This window comes from Heloderma suspectum, chromosome 4 (genome assembly GCF_057233095.1).
Source record: "Heloderma suspectum isolate Gila_16-S chromosome 4, 16-S_ref, whole genome shotgun sequence".
NCBI lineage: Eukaryota > Metazoa > Chordata > Lepidosauria > Squamata > Helodermatidae > Heloderma > Heloderma suspectum.
In genome coordinates, this window is record NC_139461.1 from 96,390,415 (window position 1) to 96,411,627 (window position 21,213).

At 41.7% G+C, this 21,213-nt stretch overlaps 1 protein-coding gene across 9 annotated transcripts in view; it reads left to right on the top strand.

The window, feature by feature from the left end:
- Positions 1-21,213, top strand: part of ZNF407 (zinc finger protein 407) — a 565,758-nt gene that overhangs the window by 341,336 nt on the left and 203,209 nt on the right. For 8 of the 9 annotated variants that reach the window (XM_084850004.1, XM_084849996.1, XM_084849995.1 and 5 more), the window contains one exon: positions 14,099-14,277. In XM_084850004.1, coding sequence (XP_084706130.1) covers positions 14,099-14,277 — 179 coding nt within the window. Of the gene's footprint in view, positions 1-14,098; positions 14,278-15,619; positions 21,115-21,213 lie in introns of those variants that run through there. The other variant, XM_084850000.1, reaches the window with a different exon arrangement.

Sequence of the window (21,213 nt, forward strand, 5' to 3'; positions counted from 1 at the left end):
CCTGCACGAAGGTTTTGATAGGGACTATGCCTGGGCTGGGGCTCACATTAATCAGTCCCCTTGTTCAACACTCCAGCTGACATAATTACAACCTGCGCACAGCAGTTATTCAAGTCGAGTCCTTGTCACTCGTGGTGCGAAACTACACAGCTCAGATCCCGAAGGAGATTGCCTTATCACATAGAACAAGGGCTCACAGGAGTTGAAGAGAATAGAAATGGGAAAATGTCTTCCGGGAGTACTATATATTCCTTTAAAATAAGACATTTGAGAGACTTACAAGGGACAAAGAGAAGCATTGTACAGACTCTGAAATGAACCCAGTTATTATTTTTAAAAAGATTACATGGGCCATTTTTGTGAAATGGACAGGGATTATTAAATAAATTCAGTGGTCTCTGTCGCTTATCATTCAGTGCCTCTGTTGTATTAGTGTTCATTTGTGTTTTCTCTCTCTGTCCCTCCCCCGCCCCAGGATAGTTTTTGAACTTGCAGAACATTTAAGTATCTCTAAGTAGAAATCCCTAGAATACAACTATTGCAATAAAATTGGAACACATCTGGGCCAGAGTTAAAGGCAAGAGAAGATTCTTGCAAAAAAGGGATTTTAAAAGAGGAGCAAAGGTGCGGGGTTTTTTTTCTCATAGAGCAGCACAGAAATTTGAAAAATGATGTTTTGGAGATTTGCTTAATATTTTATCTCTTCCCTCACCCCACTTTGCCATATGTTAACTCTTTGTGAGAGATGAAACACTATGTACCCAGCACTATCATTTCCCAGAAGGAAGATATTTGCTTCCTTATTGTTTTGCCCAGGCAAGCCTCATCCCTTAGCCCTTCCCTGTTGGCCTTGAAGGGGTCACACCCAAAATTAATTTGAACATTTGTTCTGGCCTCACTGGCTCCAGCCTCCCCTGCAAAAAGAGTTGCCAACTGACCAGGAAAACACTGGCATAGCTGAGGTGGGGGATATACTTTGGGGCAGTTGTCACCTTGCACCTTGCTCTTCTTCCTCCCCTTTAGCCATTTTTGGGGGGGTCAGCTGTACACTATAGGTGAATACATAGCTTTTGTAGTTCTTCCACTCCTGGACTTAAGGTCTATCCAGATATCACAACTCTGATGTCAAGAATTGGCAGCCCTTCCTGCCAAAAGGAAGTGGAAAAGGCTGTTTGTAGACTAGTTAAACATTTTGTCTGAAGCAACGTGCCTAGAAATGCTGCAAAATTTGCTGGGAAGCTGGTTCAGCAAATTGTCAGGTTTCCCAATTCCCCCAGCGCACATGCTCAGGCAATCTGACACCAGACACCCAAATCAGTGAGATTTCTTTATTACAGGAAATCCCACGGCAAGAGTGTAATGGTTACACTCTTCAGAAATCATATAGCTGTTGGTCTGTAGCTATAGGCTCTATGTAATTCCAGAACAGTCCAAAGCTAAACACTACTACTGTGACTGAGATCCTCATCACGTGGTTTCCCCATTGTCCTTCTCCACGGTTCTGAACACAAGGGAAGGGACTCTGGATTCCTGGGTACCTAACCCAGGCAATCCTTTCACAGGGTTCCAACCCCGGACATAGAAAGGGAATGATTCCTGGAATGAACCCGTCAGGCAATCAAGGGATAACTTCTTGAAGGGCCTAAACAAACCACACCCATAGAGAGTCCAACTTTGAATCTTTTGTTGATAACTCCAGGCTGCATGGTTGAGGCCCATCAAGATCAAGGGAAGGGCATACCCAGACATGCAAGGAGTTCTGGGCCACTGCTTTCGCATTGGTAACTCCACGCTGCATGAGTTCTGGCAGAGGGAAGTCCAAAAGTCGTAGATCAAACTCAGCCTGCCATACACTGAGCCGACGACAAACAGACACACACAGTCCTCAGCAACGAGAGTTCAAGTCTATGAAAAGCCTCACAGTACTTTTCATGGCAAGTCCTTAACAATCCAAAGTTCCAGTCCATGTGCAGAGTGCCTGCAAAAGGCCAGACGATGATGGATCCAAGCAGAGAAGCCTTCGGACAATGGAGATGAAATGTTCCTAGCAAAGGCTCTTTGCCTTTGCATCAGCTTAAAAAGGAAGGCATATCCGTAAGACACACCCTCTGGATCCCTTGAGAGACAAGGGCCTTTAGCCTTTCAGCAAGGCCCCTGTCTAAACAGGGTGTCACTGCTCAGCCCTCCAGCCCTTCAACCTGGGCGGCCCTTCTGCAAACCCCACCCCACCTCTGTCAGGTTCTCATGGACAGCTTCCAGCCTCCCTGCCTGCCAAGACCAGACCAGCAGGTGGACAGGGAGTTGGGTGACTCCCCCTGGCTCTCCTCTGAGAACACTGACAGAGATAAGCTCACACAGATTCTGACATTCCAGAGGCTGAATAAGCCCAAGCCCTTCTGGGCTACTTGTAATCATATCTTGGCTATAACCTACAAAGCCCTGACACAAATGATGCTCAAGAGTCAGCCATATCCTGAATGGAACACCTGCCTCCCCTAAAGTTTTTCTTTGGCTCAGATCATAATGTGAGCTGTAGAAGAACTCACTAGTCTTTCCCTGCTGCCCCCTTTCCATTTGCCTGGGCTGGCAGCTGCACAGCAAGAGGGAGAGAAGGAGGCCTGAGAGACTCTGGGGGGAAGAGATTGGCTATACCCCCAGAAGGAGCTATTGTTATTTCCAAGGGAACTATTGAGAAAGCTCAAACTGAAGGACAGTTTGCTGCTGAAACTTGGTGGCAAACTGCTACAGAGATTCAAAAGGGCCACATTTCACTTGAAAATGTGCTACATTTGGCACTTCTGAGTCTCTGTAGTGGCTTGGCACTGAAACTTGGTGACAAACTGCAGATTCTTCTGTTGCTGCATCACTGCATTTCAGCAGCAGTGATGGTGGGGGCCACACTCAAAGCTAGGAATGTATGGATTGTGTAAAATCTATTCCATCTGTGTTATCAGGTGCCTTTCATTCTGTTGTCTGCCCATTTTTTGTTTCTGAATTTGTGCTAATTCACACTTGTGCAAATGTACATTTGCACAAATTCACACATGCAAAAATGTGAAGATTCCCCCCAAATGCGCATTTTCACACTTTAGCCTATGGGGGAAATATGCATTTTTGGCCGGATTGTTTGTGTGTGTTTTCTGGTGTATTTTTCTACGAGGAGATTTTGGGCAAAATTTGGGGAAATTGGAAAAATGATCTGGAAGTCTGTGGAATGATCCTGACAGGGGAAAAGCTGGTCCACTGTGGAATCCATGGGTCGGATTCATGGAAATCTGAATTCATTTGGTTCCGTTGTGGATTTCTCTGACATCCCTACTCAAGGCCATGTGTTGCCCACCCCTGAGCCATATGCTGCCCACCCTTGATGCATAGGATTGCAGCCTTCCTTAAATCAGAATGAGAAGATTTCTTACCCTGATTATTTTTTACCATCTTTTAGAACAAGAAGACGTTTTACCATCATTTCTTACCATGATGTCATGAGTCAACAGAGTCTGATATAATCCAGAGTCAATTCACATCAGTGATGAGCAGAAACAGCACATTGTGAAGTTATTTTATTTTAAAATGTTATTTATGTGGAATTCACATAATGAGTATCTCATAATAAATATGGGATATGTGTTACCATCTTTGTCAAACCAAATTTTGCTTCCAGGAAATGAGTGTAAGCCGGTGAAATGAAATGGAAGAGACAGAGGAAGAGATACTTGTTCTCTGTCTCTGGCTGTACAAGATGGGGAAGGCAGCATAATAGCTAAAGGAAATAATCATTTAAAGTAGAGGTGATGGAGACAGTACTGCTTTGGACACTCAACCAGGCAGTAGATCAACAGGATTTTCCCTCTAGGGAGCTGTCTGCTACAAGAGTGGCTGAAGGAACTGACACAAAAGGCCAGTTGGAAGAAGTACCATCTGCATGTAGGATTGACAGGCAGCCTTCAGGGTGTGTTGCTATCATTTCTGACTCCAGCAAAGTTAGGAGTCTCTTTTCATTTCATTACAGCACATGGAATCTAGGGCCTTTCATAAACTCCATCTGTACATTTAAATCTATGAGCATGTTTTGTAGATTTCTGAGGTCACACACAAAAACTGTAAAAACTGTTTCTTTGTACCTTGACCATTTTGGTGTTGTTGTTTTAAACTGGTGTTTGGTTTTGAATAAATATAATGGAAAATATTTGGTAGGAGGCAAAATGTAATAGAAGGGTTGCTAAATTCTTCCCTATCCCCTGGCCAGCCCAGTTATAAGCAATAGATGGATTCCATGTCTGCTGTGTAAATTTCACATCAGTTTTCAATATAATTTAAAGCAGCTATGTAATCCCACTGAGGTTGATGAGACCACATAAATGTTAGAATTATGGTATATGCTTAAACAACATTTTGCAGCAGCTACCTTTGCAATGAATAGGACTCATTACCTGATGTATTATTTACACAGGCCCCTTAAAAGTTTTGCTTTCCAAGTTCTCATAGGTTAGGTTGTTCAGTTTGTCTCACTTGGTTTCTAGACAGGACACTTTTCTTTTTTAAATTCAGTATAGATACCAGCCTGCCTACACTTTGAGGTCATCAACAGAGGCCCTTCTCAGTTGCCCGCCACCAAAGGCAGTTAGGCTTGTGTTTACAAGGGAGAGGGCCTTTTCAATTGGTGGCCCAACACCTCTAGAATCAGCTTCCACCAAGGGTTCATCAGGTACCTTCTTTGCAGGTCTTCAGAAATGCTCTGTTTTCACTGGCTTTCCCATAATCTTGTGGGCTGCAGATTTTATTAGTGTAATTTGTTTTTACAGTATTTTATTGTATATTTATTGCCTATTTGTATATCTTTGTATGGTTTTTATTCTGCATGCTGCCTTGAGAGGGTTTTACCCTTAAAGGTGACCTAAAAATAATTTTAAATAAAATAAAAATTAGCACTTCTTGTCTGCATTTAAGAGACAAAGCAAGTCACCCAAATTTGTCATGGTGCTCAGATCTTTCATCAGAGGAACATCATCATGCTATTTTCAGTGGTGCTTTTACTAGGAAGATGAATATCCCCTCTAAATAGGTTTGGATCATTGGTGTTATGGCTCCTCTTCATGTATATGAAGCATTAAGAGTCTGGTATTCTTTCTAGGCTCAGCTCCAGGCAATATTGGGTCCTCATTAACTATTTCCTTCTAATGTACAAATTGTTCAAATAATGGAGTTTTTTTTTATATTATTGTGCACAATTGGATCTTTTTGCATGTACCTTGGCTATTCTTTGTGAACTCTGTTGATCTGGAAGTGGACGGGCATCAATTCTTTGACTTGTTGTTGTTGTTCGGTCATTAAGTTGTGTCCGACTCTTCGTGACCCCATGGACCATAGCACGCCAGGCCTTCCTGTCCTCCACTCTCTCCCAGACCATGCTCAAGTTCATATTCATTGCATCGGTGATGCTATCTAGCCATCTCATCTTCCGCCATCCCCTTCTCCTTTTGCCTTCAATCTTTCCCAGCATCAGGGTCTTTTCCAGGGAGTTTTCTCTTTGCATTAGGTGGCCACATATTTGAGCTTCAGCTTCAGTATCTGCCCTTCCAATGAGCACTCAGGGTTGATTTCCTTTAGGATGGACTGATTTGACCTCCTTGCAGTCCAGGAGACTCGTAAGAGTCTTCTCCAGCACCACAGTTCGAAAGCATCAATTTTTCGGCGCTCAGCCTTCCTTATAGTCCAGCTCTCACAGCCATACATTACTACTGGGAAAACCTTATCTTTGATTATACGAACCTTTGTTGGCAAGGTGATGTCTCTGCTTCTTACTATGCTGTTGAGGTGTGCCATAGCTTTCCTCCCCAGGAGCAAGCGTCTTTTAATTTCATGGCTACAGTCACCGTCTGCAGTGATCTTGGAGCCCAAGAAAGTAAAATCTGTCACTGCTTCCATTTCTTCCCCTTCTATATGCCAGGAAGTGATGGGGCCAGATGCCATGATCTTTGTTTTTTTAATGTTGAGTTTCAAACCAGCTTTTGCACTCTCCACTTTCACCCTCAACAAGAGGCTCTTTAGATCCTCTTCGCTTTCTGCCATTAGGGTGGTATCATCTGCGTATCTGAGGTTGTTGATAATTCTTCCGGCAATCTTAAATCCGACCTGCCTAGCTTGTAGGATTTTGAGCATAACCTTGCTGGCATGTGAAATGAGCACAATTGTGCGGTAGTTTGAACACTCTTTGGCGTTGCCCTTTTTTGGAATTGGAATGTAAACTGACCTTTTCCAGTCTTGTGGCCACTACTGAATGTTCCAAATTTGTTGGCATATTGAGTGCAGCACTTTAATAGCATCATCTTTTAGGATTTTAAATAGCTCAGTTGGAATACCGTCATCTCTGCTAGCTTTGTTGGTAGTAATGCTTCCTAAGGTCCACTTGACTTCACTCTCGAGGATGTCCGGCTCAAGTTCAGTGACCGCACTATCATGGCTATCATTAAGATCCTTCCTGTATAGTTCTTCTGTGTATTCTTTCCACCTCTTCTTAATCTCATCTGCTTCTGTTAGTTCTCATAAACAGCAGATGAGGTGAGACATCTGTATCTGGACTGTGCCACTTTGTGCAGCTGCACTGGATATGCATTCAGTCATGTGAGCTGTTGCTTCCTACATGAATGTAATTCCTATGCTGATGTAGCTAATGGCCCAGTTTCTACTTCATATGCTGCTACACCAAGGGCATATAGATAGAGAAGAAAACATAAAGCAAGGGTGGGCAACTTGTGGCCCTCCTGATGTTTTAGCCTACAACTCCCATCACCTCTCACCACTGGCTATGTTGGCTAGGGCTGATGGGAGTTGTGGTCCAAAACATCTGGAAGTCCTACCCCTGAGATAAAGGAACAAACAGATTCCAGTATCTGAACGGCTTCAGTTCTAGGAAAGTATTCTCCCAATTAACAAAGCGTGGAAAAGCTAATAATACTTCTGAATTTATTCCATGTCCAACTATTTAATTTCTCTTGAAATACATAGCCATGTTATCCGCATTCACTTGTGCCATATCTTTCAAAACACACTTTGGATGGAAGACTAGCAGAGCTTTCTCATGTATACAAAACTCTGAATGCTATGTACTTGCAACCTGTTTTCGGGTGGGACGGTAAAGAAAATGTCACTGCAACTCTTCCTTTAGCTAACTTCTGAGGGAGTATTTATTCTCCTCTTGTATTTAAAAGATTGAATGCTGCTTGCTGCTATAGAACACAGCTACCTACTTAAAGGTTCATATGCAAATAATTTGGATTATTTTTACACTTGGGAAACTGGTGTACTAGAAGGGTGAGTATGAAAGTGTGTGTGGTTGGAGATGCCATTTAGACATGCAACTTTTGCTGAAGGGATTCTGGGACAAGAGCAATAACTTACCAGTTTTCTCAAGCATTTCAGTGCTGATGCGCAGGTTCTTGCTCCTGCCCTACAGGCCTCTGCTACTTTATAGCAGCCAGCATTGGACATCTGTCACACATACTGTATGTCATAACAAATAGATCATTAAAAAAAACCTTGTAAAGCTGCAAATGCAGAAAAGCTGAAAGCATTGTTACTACGATATACTAGCATATTACTCCAATACTGTCAGTATTAATTCCAACCAGGTTTTGATTATTTTCCTTATGAAACATTGGGGTGTCAGGAGAAGTTAAAATACATGAATATCAACATTTGTGGATAGGGCTTGTGTGTGTGTGTGTGTGTGTGGGGGTGTATTTTGGTTGTTGTTTTGCCTGCTATTGTCTTTGATTCTGCACATTGAGTATGTACAGGTATATTTGATTGCATGGCATTTGTAAGGCAAGCTTATATTAAGGCTGTCTACAAATCTTGAAGGTTAGCCTTGGTAACCTTCCTGTGTGTGTTCCTCTGGCTCTGCAAGAATATTCGTAATTCTCTCTGGGAAGGCATGAATAAAACAGGAGCTTATCACTTCTGTTTAGTTGCCCAACATGAATTTCATTTCTAAACTTTTAGACTTTTCTTGTGGACCTTTGGTGCTGGTCCTCAAATTCTATGAGACGGTGCTGATATCTAATTATTTCTTTCTTACTGGTTCTTTCTTGACAAGGGGGAAGTCACTCCTTCTGGTATGACAAGGGTACAGGATCCAACTGAACAATTTCCTCCCCGAGGATGGGCTTCCTCTGCTGCCTCTGAGGAGACAGCAGAATCTCACTCTTTTTTAGTTTGAGCTTACACACACACACACACACACACACAGAATGTCTACAGCATAAATCAAAATAGCATCTCTTCCTGGTACATGTGTAGTAAAGGGACAAGGTAGCAGCTCTTTCAAGAATTAGCCGCACACAGGCAAGAAATATCCCAGCAGTTACCCTGATCCTCTCTACCCCAACCCCCGATGCAGACACACTGAGCTAAGAAAGTCACCTTTCTGCATTCTTTTATGCCACTCCCTAAAATGACAGGTTCTTTTGTTTTGATGATAGCTGGAGGAATCTGCATGTGGGAACTCCCTATCACTGGATGCCATCTTAGGCACTGTTGGCCCCAGTCATCGTTTAGGTTTGAAGTCCCCAAAGGGCAGAGTATGGATCCAACCTGAAGCCCTTGGTTTGGGTTGGGGGCTTTGTGGTCCAAAGAAAGAAAAATATTCAAAAAGAAAGAGAAAATTGGAGATCCTTTTTTTGGAGAGGGGGTTAGTTCTCTGGGTTTCTATTCCTGATGACAAGGGCTGCTCTCATGCTGTTGTGAGGAACACTGAAGGTGAAGCTGAAAAGCTCATTCCCAAAGGTGTAAAAGAGTCTGTAAAGATACAGGTGAAGGTTCATCTTCTGGCTCCTGAATGTCAAATACCCTTCCTTTCAAAGTCATAAAACTCTTCACATGTGTAAGCCCTCGCATGTAAATTCCCACTTCAAACATTTCCACTTATCAAGGGGGGTGGGGAGGTCAACTACTTAGAGCAGCGGTTCTCAACCTGTGGGTCGCGACCCCTTTGGGGGTTGAACGACCTTTTCACAGGGGTCGCCTAAGACCATCGGAAAACACATATTTCCGATGGTCTTAGGAACCGAGACACCGCTCCTCTATCCGTCTCCAGGCGGGTCTGCCCACATGCAGATATGCCCACATACGAGTACCCGGCGTGATGACATCATCACGCCAACCCCATCACATACACCCCATACAAATACAGGTGTATGTGACAGGGTTGGCGTCATAATGTACTTATGCAGACCAGTCACACATGTGTAGAGAGCAGCTACTGTGTAGAGAGCAGCTGCTGTGTTGAAAGCAGCTACTCTGTTAAAAGCAGCTACTGTGTTGAAAGCAGCAGTATTGGAGGTAAAATGACACTTCATGAATTATAATTACTGGGTAAATGTAAAATCATGTACTGTAAAATCATCAACTACTGCAAAAAAAAAAATCTGTACCATGGGAACTTAATCTGGATGCTGATCGGTCTTTTTATATTCAGCTGTGGTTGATGTGAATACTGCCCCTTGTGATAGTAACAGGTATGTAAAAACAACAACACAGAGAATGGTGAATCATAGGAAACGTTAATGAACTGTATTGACTGAACCATGCCATGTATCATCTTTTGTTTTATTAAAGCTAATAAGTAGCATATTACTTCATAAGTAATATGAAGTAGCAACGAAAATAATTTTATGGTTGGGGGTCACCACAACATGAGGAACTGTATTAAAGGGTCGCGGCATTAGGAAGGTTGAGAACCACTGACTTAGAGTATCTGCCTGCCCACACAGGATAAGTGGATCCATTTGAGATACTCCCCAGCAACAGTGGGTCAAGAAAAAATGTAAGACTGAGAGATCGCTGGAGGGGATTCTTCTGATAAGGAGGATGAGGACCTGTTTTGCTATGAAGGGGGAACGCTGATAACAGCCCCAGGTCAGGCTCTTCCCCCTTGACGTTTCAGATAAATTGCTAGACCAGACACTCTTCACACTGCAGATTTATTTACAAAAACAGGACATTGAGGAACCTCAGTCCTCATGTCCAAAGGAAGTTGATGAGGGTAACTTCATCTGAATGCAAATCCACCTCCTCCTCAAGGAGGAGAGGGGCACATGCCATGAAACCCAAAACTCAACCAAGACATTATTTCAGTTCCAAAAGTTGATGTTTCTGTTGATGCTCTGACCAAGTAATCTGGTTAGATAACAACTAGGTCCCTTGTAGCCATTAAGGACCCTAATCTCTGGTGGGAAGAAGCTGCATTAAAGAGGAATTTTGAGGTGTTACACAACACCTTCGCCTATCTTTGGCCCAACCAGTTGTCTTCCACAATCTAGGGCCACTCCCTACAGGAATGACTTTGTAAATTAAGTCTTTTTGCCAGCATTAAATACTCCACGGGGAGGACTCCACATGAGGGGAAAATAAATAAATAAGAAACACAGACTTTTCATCCCCCAAGCTCCTTTATTTCCTCAGATTCTTACTCCATTCTCCTCTGAAGGAGCATCACTAGATTCCAAAAAATTAGGCCATCCTCCTTGAAAAATCCAGCAAAGCATGCCAGTGACGCCCAGACAGCCTTCATTCTTATTATATTGCATTTGTCTTTAGTCTAATAATTGTTACTGCTCAGAATGTGTTCTGTTTCAGTCCATGAACCCTGCCATAGTAAGGGTTAAACATCATTGGGCACTATGAGGTTCATATTACAGGATGTCCACTTTGAATCTGATTCACACTGAGGACTTGAGGCAAGTCAGGTTTAGCTGGATTCTGAACAAGCAGGAGTCAGGTTTCCCAGAGAGGCAAAAACAGAACAGCAACACAGACAGCTCCAAGGAGTGCCAGGGTTGGAAACCAGGCAAAGCAAACTTGCCTGTCTGTTGCTCCACCAAGCAGCAGATTATGAATCAGCCTTAAGTATCGTTTGGATTCTTTTAGCCCCATTTCTCTATTAACCAAAGCCTTCTCCTGTAAAGGGGGCCAGTATGTTGCTGCAGCCTCAGGCTGCAATGAGATGGAAATGGCTGTGCTGTGGTGAAATCTTCATGGCTAGAGTCATCAGAATGCAAAGGAGGTAGCACACCCTACTCTGGATATAGGAGAGCTGGTCCCTGGGGCCTTCCTGGAGAAGTAGGTCCTAAGGAGGTGGAAATATCATGACACCCATCTGTAACCAAGCCCTCTCCCGATTGTGTTAACTCAGGAGCCTCGTACTCTGAGGATGAGAGGTCAGGATCCTATGATGGTGTTAAGGCTTATCACATAGTGATAAAACTTAAAATGCTGATAGCATGTTCAGAATATCTAGCAAAGTGACTTAAGCTTCCTATTAGTGCAATGTCAACAGATAAAGAGGGAAAGGTGTCGCATGTGGTCTGAGAGCTGTGCACATCCAGCTGTGGTTCAGCATCAGGCTTTTCTGACTGACAACAGCAAGATAAAAAGAGTTCCCGGTGAGCAGAGCAGAGCAATTCTTAGAATCCCACATCCTAGCTGCTAGTGTGCCACAAATCTCCTAATATACCTATCTAATTCAAAATCCCCGTTTAATCATAGATGATGACTTGCTGTGGATTTCCCCATCCATTCCTCTTTCTCACAGAATCTACACTATTGCAAGCAGCTCCTTGAGTATTCAGCACCTCTGATGAAGTATTTGATAGTAGCTTCGCTTCAGGAGTTTAAATTCTTCTGTATAAATTTCAGTTTACCCTTTCTGAAAGATTTACAAGTTTTAGAAATACCAGTACTCCAGATTTTTAAAACTGTTTATGCTACCTAGAAAGATTTACCCTCCAATCCCATATAAAGACCATGCTGTATCTTATCATTATTTCCAGAAAGCAAAGATACCATCCTAACTAGCTTCATTTTTAGAAGAACCCAATGTCCAGTATAGTTGTGTCAGGGTTTGGAGTCATTTCTCAGGGCTGATGGAAAGAGAAAAATTGCACCATTGTTTAGACACTAGGATCATTACGCCTAGTCCAGTGAACTACTTGCTCAGCACCATGGTTAATAAGGTCAGGGTATAAAATAAATAAATAGGAAACCCCAAATTTAAGGATGGTTCAGAATGGAAGAAGAGACATGTTTAGGCTAAATCAGAAGTAGCATTTGGATAAAGCTTTGAAAACTAGCAAGACCTAAATGTATGTGTAAGCCTGTGGACGTCTGTGAACATTTGATTTCATAGCAGTCATTCATTTCCACTGTCTTAATAAATTATCCATTAAAATGCAGTTATAGGAACAATCCTTATGAATTCTATTTTCTCTTTTCTCTTTTCTTTAAAGTACCCATTATAAAATTGTTGCTACAATACACTCCTTATAGCAGTGACTAGTCCTGTGAAATTGCTTGAGAGAGCTCAAGAGTTTTTCTTAATTATATTGACGATGATAGGTGTCTTCTCTGTTACTTCGCTAGTATGTTATTATATAACAGTTGTCCATGACAGAAGGTAAGGTTAGACAGCACCATAAGGCATATATCAGCTTTTTGTGATCACCTCATAGGTGATGGCATGAAACTCCTGCCTTTAATTGACCTACCTCTCGTAGATATTTTAGGGAACCTGTCACTTTAGCAAAGAACTGTTTAAAATGTCCAGAATGCTCTTAAAGCTCTTAGACAGCCCTATGTTCACTCAGTCTTATCTTTACTGTTGTGTAGTTACTGGTGGGTTTTTTGTGTGTTGTTTATTTTTCTTTTTACCTCTACATTTTTCCATGGCTGCCTTGGCAATTTTTAAAACATGTATTTATTCATTTATGAGTTTATGTTCTTATACTGAAAATGCTTAGTGCAAAGAAAAAATATGCTCATACATGCCCCAAGCATCTAAAACATAGAGCTTGATCCCATAGCTCTTTGCTCATTCAGGGCTTGTGACGCCCACACAAACTTCCTCTGTACACATAGGCTTCTCCATCTGATTGTATGGATGGACAGGTGTCTGCATTCATTCTCCTGCATGCACATTGCTGCACAGTTATGGAAGTAAATGGGAAAAAGTATGCACATGAGAGATTCTGCTGTGCATTGGAGGTCACTCAGAATTTTTGATGAGAGCCATAAGACGAATGTCCTCCAAAACCTCCACTGAAGTGTAGAAAAACTATTCAGGACAGGATCTGCTCCTTCCAGTGGGGGCTGTGGAGTGAGGTTCAGAAGCTATATGTATGCACAATTTCACCAGGGGCCTGCTAGCAAAGTTTCATGCATTTCTTCTAGTTGAGATACTGTGAACAGAACATACATGGAACCCTTTGTACTACAGGTATGTTGGGCATGTTTCCAGCCTCACATGGCTAGACAAGAACCCTTCTAGCATGCAGGGTTTATGTACATGGAACACACTGCTGGTGACATTCCAGAAGCTGCAAGGCAATGGGACTAGAAGGTTGAGCTGTTTCCAGTATCCCCAGCAGCCACTCCAGCTTGATGGCACAATAGTTTTGTGGCCATGCTGGTTGCTGGACATAGAGGGCCAACCTATGTACCCACAGTCCTCTGCAATGCCACTGCATCTTGTCTGGCTCCATCTTGGTTATTACAATCCCTCTCCTCCATACATATAAGGCAAGATAAGGCAATATCATGCCTTTATTTCTGCTTAAGATTTGGAAAGAGAATGAAAACTATAATGTAAGATCAAGCTTTATTTTCATTTGAACTCTGTATATTTTTATCCAAAGTATATCTGTAGTATATTTGCCTGTGATGTGTAACATCTATGCAGCACTTCTGCATCAGGTTCTGTGGAATGGCAGTAAATATTCCCAATCCCAAGCCTTTTTAGTTAATAGACCAGTACTTTTTAGGATCCATCCAAAGACAATACGTTTGCCCAGGAAAGATGTGATTGATTCGAAGTTGTAAGAAAGATCATTTACAAATGTATTGAAAATGCATTTTTGAATTCTACTAAAACTTCTCCTAATGTGTGTTTTCCTGGAAGGCTTGGTGAATGTCAGTATCAGTCATATAAAGGGAAGTTACTCACAAGCCTAACTGTGGGAAGCCGACCGTTTTACAGCAATATTTCAATTCAGCATGTGAGTATGCATGTATAATGTAACTTCATTATTTTGTCACTGCACTTTAGGTCCAACTGTGCTGAAAATATTCGCAAGCATATCCTGCACACAGGCAAACATGAAGGAGTAAAGATGTACAACTGTCCTAAATGTGAATATGGAACCAATATCCCAGTGGAATTTCGCAACCATCTGAAAGAACTACATCCTGACATCGAGAACCCTGACCTAGCTTACCTGCATGCTGGTAAGAACATATTTGTAGCTGTTGTTATCAGATTCTTCATGTACTCAAATGGATACACTTAAATGGTTGTGGCAAGAAAGCACTTTGTAGTGTAGCATGCATGAATTTGGCCTAGGAAGAATGCAGTTTTGATACAGTTTGTTTAACATCTGTATTTCATTCATATGTGACTCACAATCACTGGTTTCGAAGAGGTATTTTGCATTCAGTTATAAAGTGAAGCACGGTCATTTACTTTTAGTTATAATTTTTTTTAGATCAGATTTTTTTTTGAATGTCTGCTTAGCCTCAGAACTTGTTGCCAATGCTAGGTCTGGACTCTGTAGCACATGGTGAGCAGCAGTAAAGGAGAGCACTTCTGATATTTACAGAGTGCTTTCTTCTCGCTATCATATGCCAATCATTAGCCTCTATACATCTGAATTAGGACACAGGTCTTCTAGTTTAAACCAAAACTAGACATGATTGAATCTCCCCATGTAATTTTCTTCTCCTAAAAGCAGCCACCAGGGGTGGGGTGGGGAGAAAGAAACAGGAAATAGTCTAACTCTTTCCTCTGCACTGCAGTGCCAATCCAAAAAACACCCCATTCCCCTAGAGCTGCTTTTAGTAGCAGAAGGCAAAAACCCTTGTACCGGTATATTTTCCTGTCTGTGACCTATAGCAGTGCTGACAGGGTGATTTGGGTCGGAGTCAGAGCACTGTGGGAAAGGATTAGACTCCCCCCCCCCCTTGCCACTTGCCTGATTCAAATTGTGCCCCACTCCATGGCTGCTTTTAGGAGATAATTATGGGGACTCCAATGTAATTGTGGATCTTCCATGTAACAAAATTTCATACATGAATTCTTAACCTGCAAGGTTTTCTTCTGTGTAGAAGCAACAACAGATAGTATTCTCCTAAATAATTTGTACTCTATCATTCTAGTCACCTAACATAAATTCTTTTATATTTGATAGACCTCTATCTAGTTGCATGTGTATTGCCTGAAATAGTTTGTTGTCTACTTTCATGGTAAAACTAATGCCATTTAATTGAAAATAAAGAAGAAAGAATACTATTGAAATGCGGCTTTGTTGGCAACATCCCAAGTGTATTATTGGCTCCTGGGGTCTAAAATTCCTGGTATGGCAGATCAATTAATCACCACTTGAGTAAGTCAGGCCTCTATCTTTTCTATTTTACTTCAGAGGTAAAGAGCCATATCTCTGTTCCAGTTCTATCTAGCATATTGTTCCGAGAAAACTTCGATAAATTTTAGGGAAACATTTTTACGAAGCAAATGCTACTAAGGTCACAACTCATTTTTGCCACACATAAATCTCTCTTTCTATATCCATAGCCTGCACGAAACAAAGCAAGCATCTCTATGATTACATCATCAAAATGGGACAAACTGTGATCCTATCAGTTGTTAACAGTTGCAATATTCATGAATGGAATCCTGAAAGTTCAAGTAGTTATGCTTAAATAAAATTGTGATCTTTATCCTTCTTGACAGAAGCATCCATCAAATTATTAAGGGGTGTGTGGGAAATGATTGCTAAAAGTTATAGTGTGATCTATTATGTGATTTTTATCAAAGTATGGCTATATTACCAAGCAGAAGCTGTAGTCGTTGAATGTCAAGTGAAGATATAAAATTTCATAACCTAGATAGTTGATATTTATTTCTCAGAATTTTGCTTATTTTTTCTAACATTCATTTTTCCTTTGCCTTTATTCCATTTCATGCCCCCAGTTGGTTTAAAAAATAGAAATGGCTGTAGGCATGCATATGGACAGTAAGACTTACACATGCATAACTGAGGAAAGTTTATGTAATAAATGTAATAAATAGGAAGTATAAAAGGGGAAATAAAATACACATGTATAGTGGCCAGTTTAGTTTCATTTTACTCAGGTTCTCTATACCTGCAAAGCAGTAAGTTGTATGCTGCATATTAATTAACAGAGTGAATGGAACTAAGTCAGTTGGATACATGGAATAACTGTATGCTTCATATGAGCAAAGCCACTAAGAATGGATATAGATCAACCTCTCTGCCAGATTTCAACCTTCTCCAGTTGTAACTTCAGTGTCAGTTTTAAAGTTCCACGCGAAGTCCTACACATTTTAATGCTTTTATTATTTGTTTATTTATTTGTTTGTTTGTTTGTTGTTTTTTTATTTATTTATTTTAAAAAAACCTTAAAGCTGAAAATGTTAAAAGGCTTGTCATTGTTAGTGCAAATATTGGAAAGTGCTACTAGCTGCTTAAGTTCCAAGCGACATAAAACAGTATCCTTGATTGGTGGTATGTTTTATATAAAGAAAACAGTAAGCAGTAGCTCAGCTTCAAGCAGGTTTACTCTAGTAATAGCTATTAGTATCAGTCGTTCAACTGCGTGTCATATTGATTGGCAGAGACTCCTTTTCCTCTCTTGTGCAGAACAGTAATTTTAGCATGTGCTTGAAATAAAAACCTTGCAAAAATGTTCTTCTAGCTCTAAAGAAAGATAAATTTCATGTAACCAATATAGATTACCTTACACTTGTATTTCTAAAAAATTAAGCAGGGTGAAGTGGATTGTTTTCATCCTTACGTACGTTTTTTAAATAGATATTCCCTGTTTTGCAAAAGCCCATCATCACCTGGCTGTAAACGTCTGGAGATAATTGTCACCTGCAAGTTTCAGGTCTCTAGCTAGAAAACAGGAAGGAATTAATACATGGTCCCCAATATAATTGTTTTGCTTGGACTTGTGCTGTCAGTAGTATAGAGTAACAGAATTGAATGGAACCTCAAGTCATTACCTCATTGCTTTTCCTGATCAGACTGAGTAGGGGGTGAAAATAGCAAGCATCTCAGTGCAGCTTTGTTGCACTTGGATATTAAATTTTGTGTGTGTGGTTAATATATCATAGAGGTTTTGATCAAAAATGCCAATATAACTTGTAATTACAATGTAAATTTCAATATAATGTGATAGGTGTGTGGCAACATTGAAATCCCTTACTAGAGCAGCTAGGCTAATTCAGTAAGGAAAAATGCCTTCTAGAATTCCTCCCATTTCCGTTTGCTATATCAAGCTGCAGTCAAATCTTTTTTCCTGACAATGACTACAACCCATATTGTCTCACTAATCACATCCTTGACAAACCTTTTGGCTACAATTCTAAACATACTTACTAGGGAGTAGGTCCCATTGAACACAGTGGAATGTATGTCTGAGTAAACATGCAAAAAATTGGATTGTTTTACTGCCCCCCTCCCCAACAACAGCTGTCCTCCATCCAACCAAACAGATATTTCTAGCTCTTGAACCTAGCAGGAGATTTTGAGAAAAGGGGCCTCATCCTCTGACAGAGCCCCCACCTCGACAGAGGGCCAGGTGGCATGTGCAAGTGGCCCTGAATCACAGCCACCTGTGGCAAATCAGTACTGGCTTTCATTCATTGTAGGCATTCTCTAAGAGGAGGGAGGGGTAGCCTTGGTCTGCAGGGATTCCATCTTCCTGATCAGGTAGCCAGTTCAGCCGTCAGCTAGCTTTGAATGCCTGAACCTGGTACTGGGATCTCAAGACAGGACTGGGATTCTTTTGGTGTATGAACCTCCCTGCTACTTAATAGTCTTCCTGCCTGAGCTGACTGCGTGGATCTCAAGGTTAGTGGTCATGGGACACTTTAGTATTCATACCAAGTCTGCCTTGACAGAAGCAACTCAGAATGTCATGGTCCAACAACGTGGCAAGTCATACCTTAGATTTGGTTTTGGGCTCGGGGATAATGATCTGTAAGTGAGGGAGCCAGAAATGACTCAGTTGGCATGGAACAGATAATTACCTGATCATTTTCAGTTTTCAGGCTGCTGTATCCTCCACAGGGGTGGTGGACTGTGTTAGATGGTCTGCTCCCAGAGACTGCTGAATCTGGATGGTTTTCTGAGGCCCCTTGGGGATTTTCTGTTTAGCCAATGGTCCTGCCAAGGCCTTGGTGTCTGCTTGGAATGAGGGGATGATGTCCCATTCTCTTGATACAATCACTCCCAAATGTCCTCAACCCAGACACAGAGCTACACCTGGCGTTATGGTGAGTTGAGGGCAATGAAACAACAGGGTCAGTGACTAGAATTGTGAAAGACTTATAGGGATTTTATTATATTTAGTAGTATATAAATATAACAAATAAATAAATAATGACTATAACCAGATACAGATAAGAATCCATCTTCAATCTTATTCTATAGCCATGAAGAGCTCTTACTTCTCCACAACCATTGCGTCTGCTAACTGTCATCCTGCGGAGCTCTTTTGGGTGGTAAAGGGTCTTGTTGGAGTAGTCCCTGTAAAGCAACAACTTCAGCCCTCAAAAGCCCACAGTGACCAATTTGCTGGACATTTTGCGTATAACATTTCTTGTATCCATGCTGACTCCATTGATTAACAGAGATGGATGTGACTGGAATGGTGTCTAGCCATATTACTAGGGATATCTTTCAGCTTGTACAACCTGAGAACATGGCAGCTGGTTGGAGGATTAAGGCCCACCACTTATTCTCTGGTCCCTTGTTCATTCTGTTGTGGGTATTTGAATCTCAGAGGTGATTAATGCCTCCTCCTTGAGGGAAGTGATGATCCTCACTGGTTTAAAGGAAACAGTGGTGAGGCCACTACTGAAGAAACCTGGTTTAAATCCAATGGTTTCTTATAATTACAGCCCAGTGTCAAATTTGCCATTCTTGAGCAAGGGTGGTGGTGGCTTCTCAACTCCAGGTAGAGTTGGATAATGCTGATTATTTGGATCTATTCCATTCTGGCCTCAGGCCAGGGTTTGGGACAGAAACAGTCTTAGTCACCCTAGTAGATAACTCATGCCAGGAAATGGACAGGAAGAGTGCAATCCTGTTGGTTCTCCTGGACCTCTCAGCAGCTTTCAATACCATCAACCATTTCTGGATCACTTATCTGTGTTGGGCCTAGGGGGGCACAGTGTTACAGTGGTTCCAGTCCTTCCTGGACAAATAGTCTCAGAAAATGGTGTTTGGAGACTTCTGTACCACTCCATAGCCATCAGCACACAAGGTACTGCGAGGTAATGTCTTGTCACTATGCTTTTCAACATCTACATGAAACTACTGGGGGAAGTCATTTGGGGATTTGGGCTGAAGTGCCATCAATATGCCAATGGCACTAAGCTCTATCCCTACTTTCATCTAAAAATTCTAGGGAGTCTGTAGAACTCTTGAACTGGTGTCTGGAAGTGGTTTTGGGATGGATGAAGACAAACAAGCTGAGACTTAATCCAGACAAGATGGAGGTATTCTGGGTAGGGAAATAGACCAACCTGGATAGAGGAATACATCTGGTCTTAGCTGGGATTACACTTGCTCTGAAAAACCAAGTATGCAGTTTTGGAGTGCTCTTGGACTTGGTGCTAAATGGAGAAGCTCGGGGGGGGGGGGGCAGGAGTACTTTTTACCAGCTTAGGCTGGTATTCCAGCTGGGACCGTATCTTGTGAGGACTGATCTTACCTTAGTTAATCATGCTCTGGTGACCTGGCTGAACTATTGTAATGCACTCTACATAGGGGTGCCATTAAAGATGGTGTGGAAACTTCCGTTGGTGCAGAGTATCGCTACCCTAATACCAGTGGGGGCTGGCCAGGTCCAATTTAAACTGGTTTTAGTTTTAAAGCTTTAAATAGTTTGGTCCCAAACTACTTGAAGAACTGCCTTTACCTGTCCCAGCCTACCCACACTCTGAGATCATCAACAGAGGCCCTTGTGACTTGGCTGTTGACAAGCATGGTTTGCTTGATGATTACAGTGGAGAGGGCATTTTTGGTAGTGGTCCTGCATCTCTGAAATTAGTTTCCATTGGGGCTGATCCAGCCCCTTCATTGCAGGTCTTCAGGAAAGCTCAGAAGACCTACTTATTCTGGCTGGCCTTTTATTAATTTGAGGGCTGCTAGTTTTATTTGTAATTTTGGTTTTTATTCAATTTTACGGTTTTCTACTGTTTCTTTGTATGCTGCCTTGGGAGGGTTCTACACTAAAAGGCAGCCTAAAAATAATTTTGAATTAATATCTCAGTGTTTTGAAATGTACCCTCTTTCTTCAACGGGACTGAAACAAATAGGCCTTCAATGCTTCTAAGGCCATGATGGCAAACCTATAACCCGTGGGTTAGATTTGATCCTACTTCAATTTTATCTGGCCACAGTAAATGTGGTGTGTTTGGGTTTTTTTAATTGTCTTGTTTCTTTCAAGGAAAACAACCTATTTTCAACTGTAAGACCCTTCAGGGCATAATCCTATGATGGCTAGGCAGTGCTGGGAGTTGTAAGACTTTTTTTCTGTCTAAACGTGCATAGAATTGCAGCCTTTATGTTATATACAAAATCAAGAGATGTAACTTGACTATAATAAATGTAATACATGTAATAATAATTATAATAAATGTAAACTTCCTTATTTTATGTAGTGTTACACTGGATGTACATTCCCCACAACAAGGAAGCTCATATTGCTACATGGTGCCTCCCTATGTAGGGGTGGGGCAGTTTGTGCAGTAAAATATACTCCTACAGCACCAGGACCTCTGTCTGTGGAACAGAGAGGTATCTAAGAACACAGAGGCTGGTCCTTCTTGCACTAGGAAACAGACTTTGTGTTCAGCCATGTTAATTTTAAGTGTTCTCTTCTTCTACTGTGCTACTCTCAACTTGTTGTTGTTGTTCAGTCGTGTCCGACTCTTCGTGACCCCATGGACCATAGCACGCCAGGCCTTCCTGTCCTGCGCTCTCTCCCGGAGCGTGCTCAAGTTCATATTCATTGCATCCGTGATGCTATCTAGCCATCTCATCCTCTGCCGTCCCCTTCTCCTTTTGCCTTCAGTCTTTCCCAGCATCAGGGTCTTTTCCAGGGAGTTTTCTCTTCGCATTAGGTGGCCAA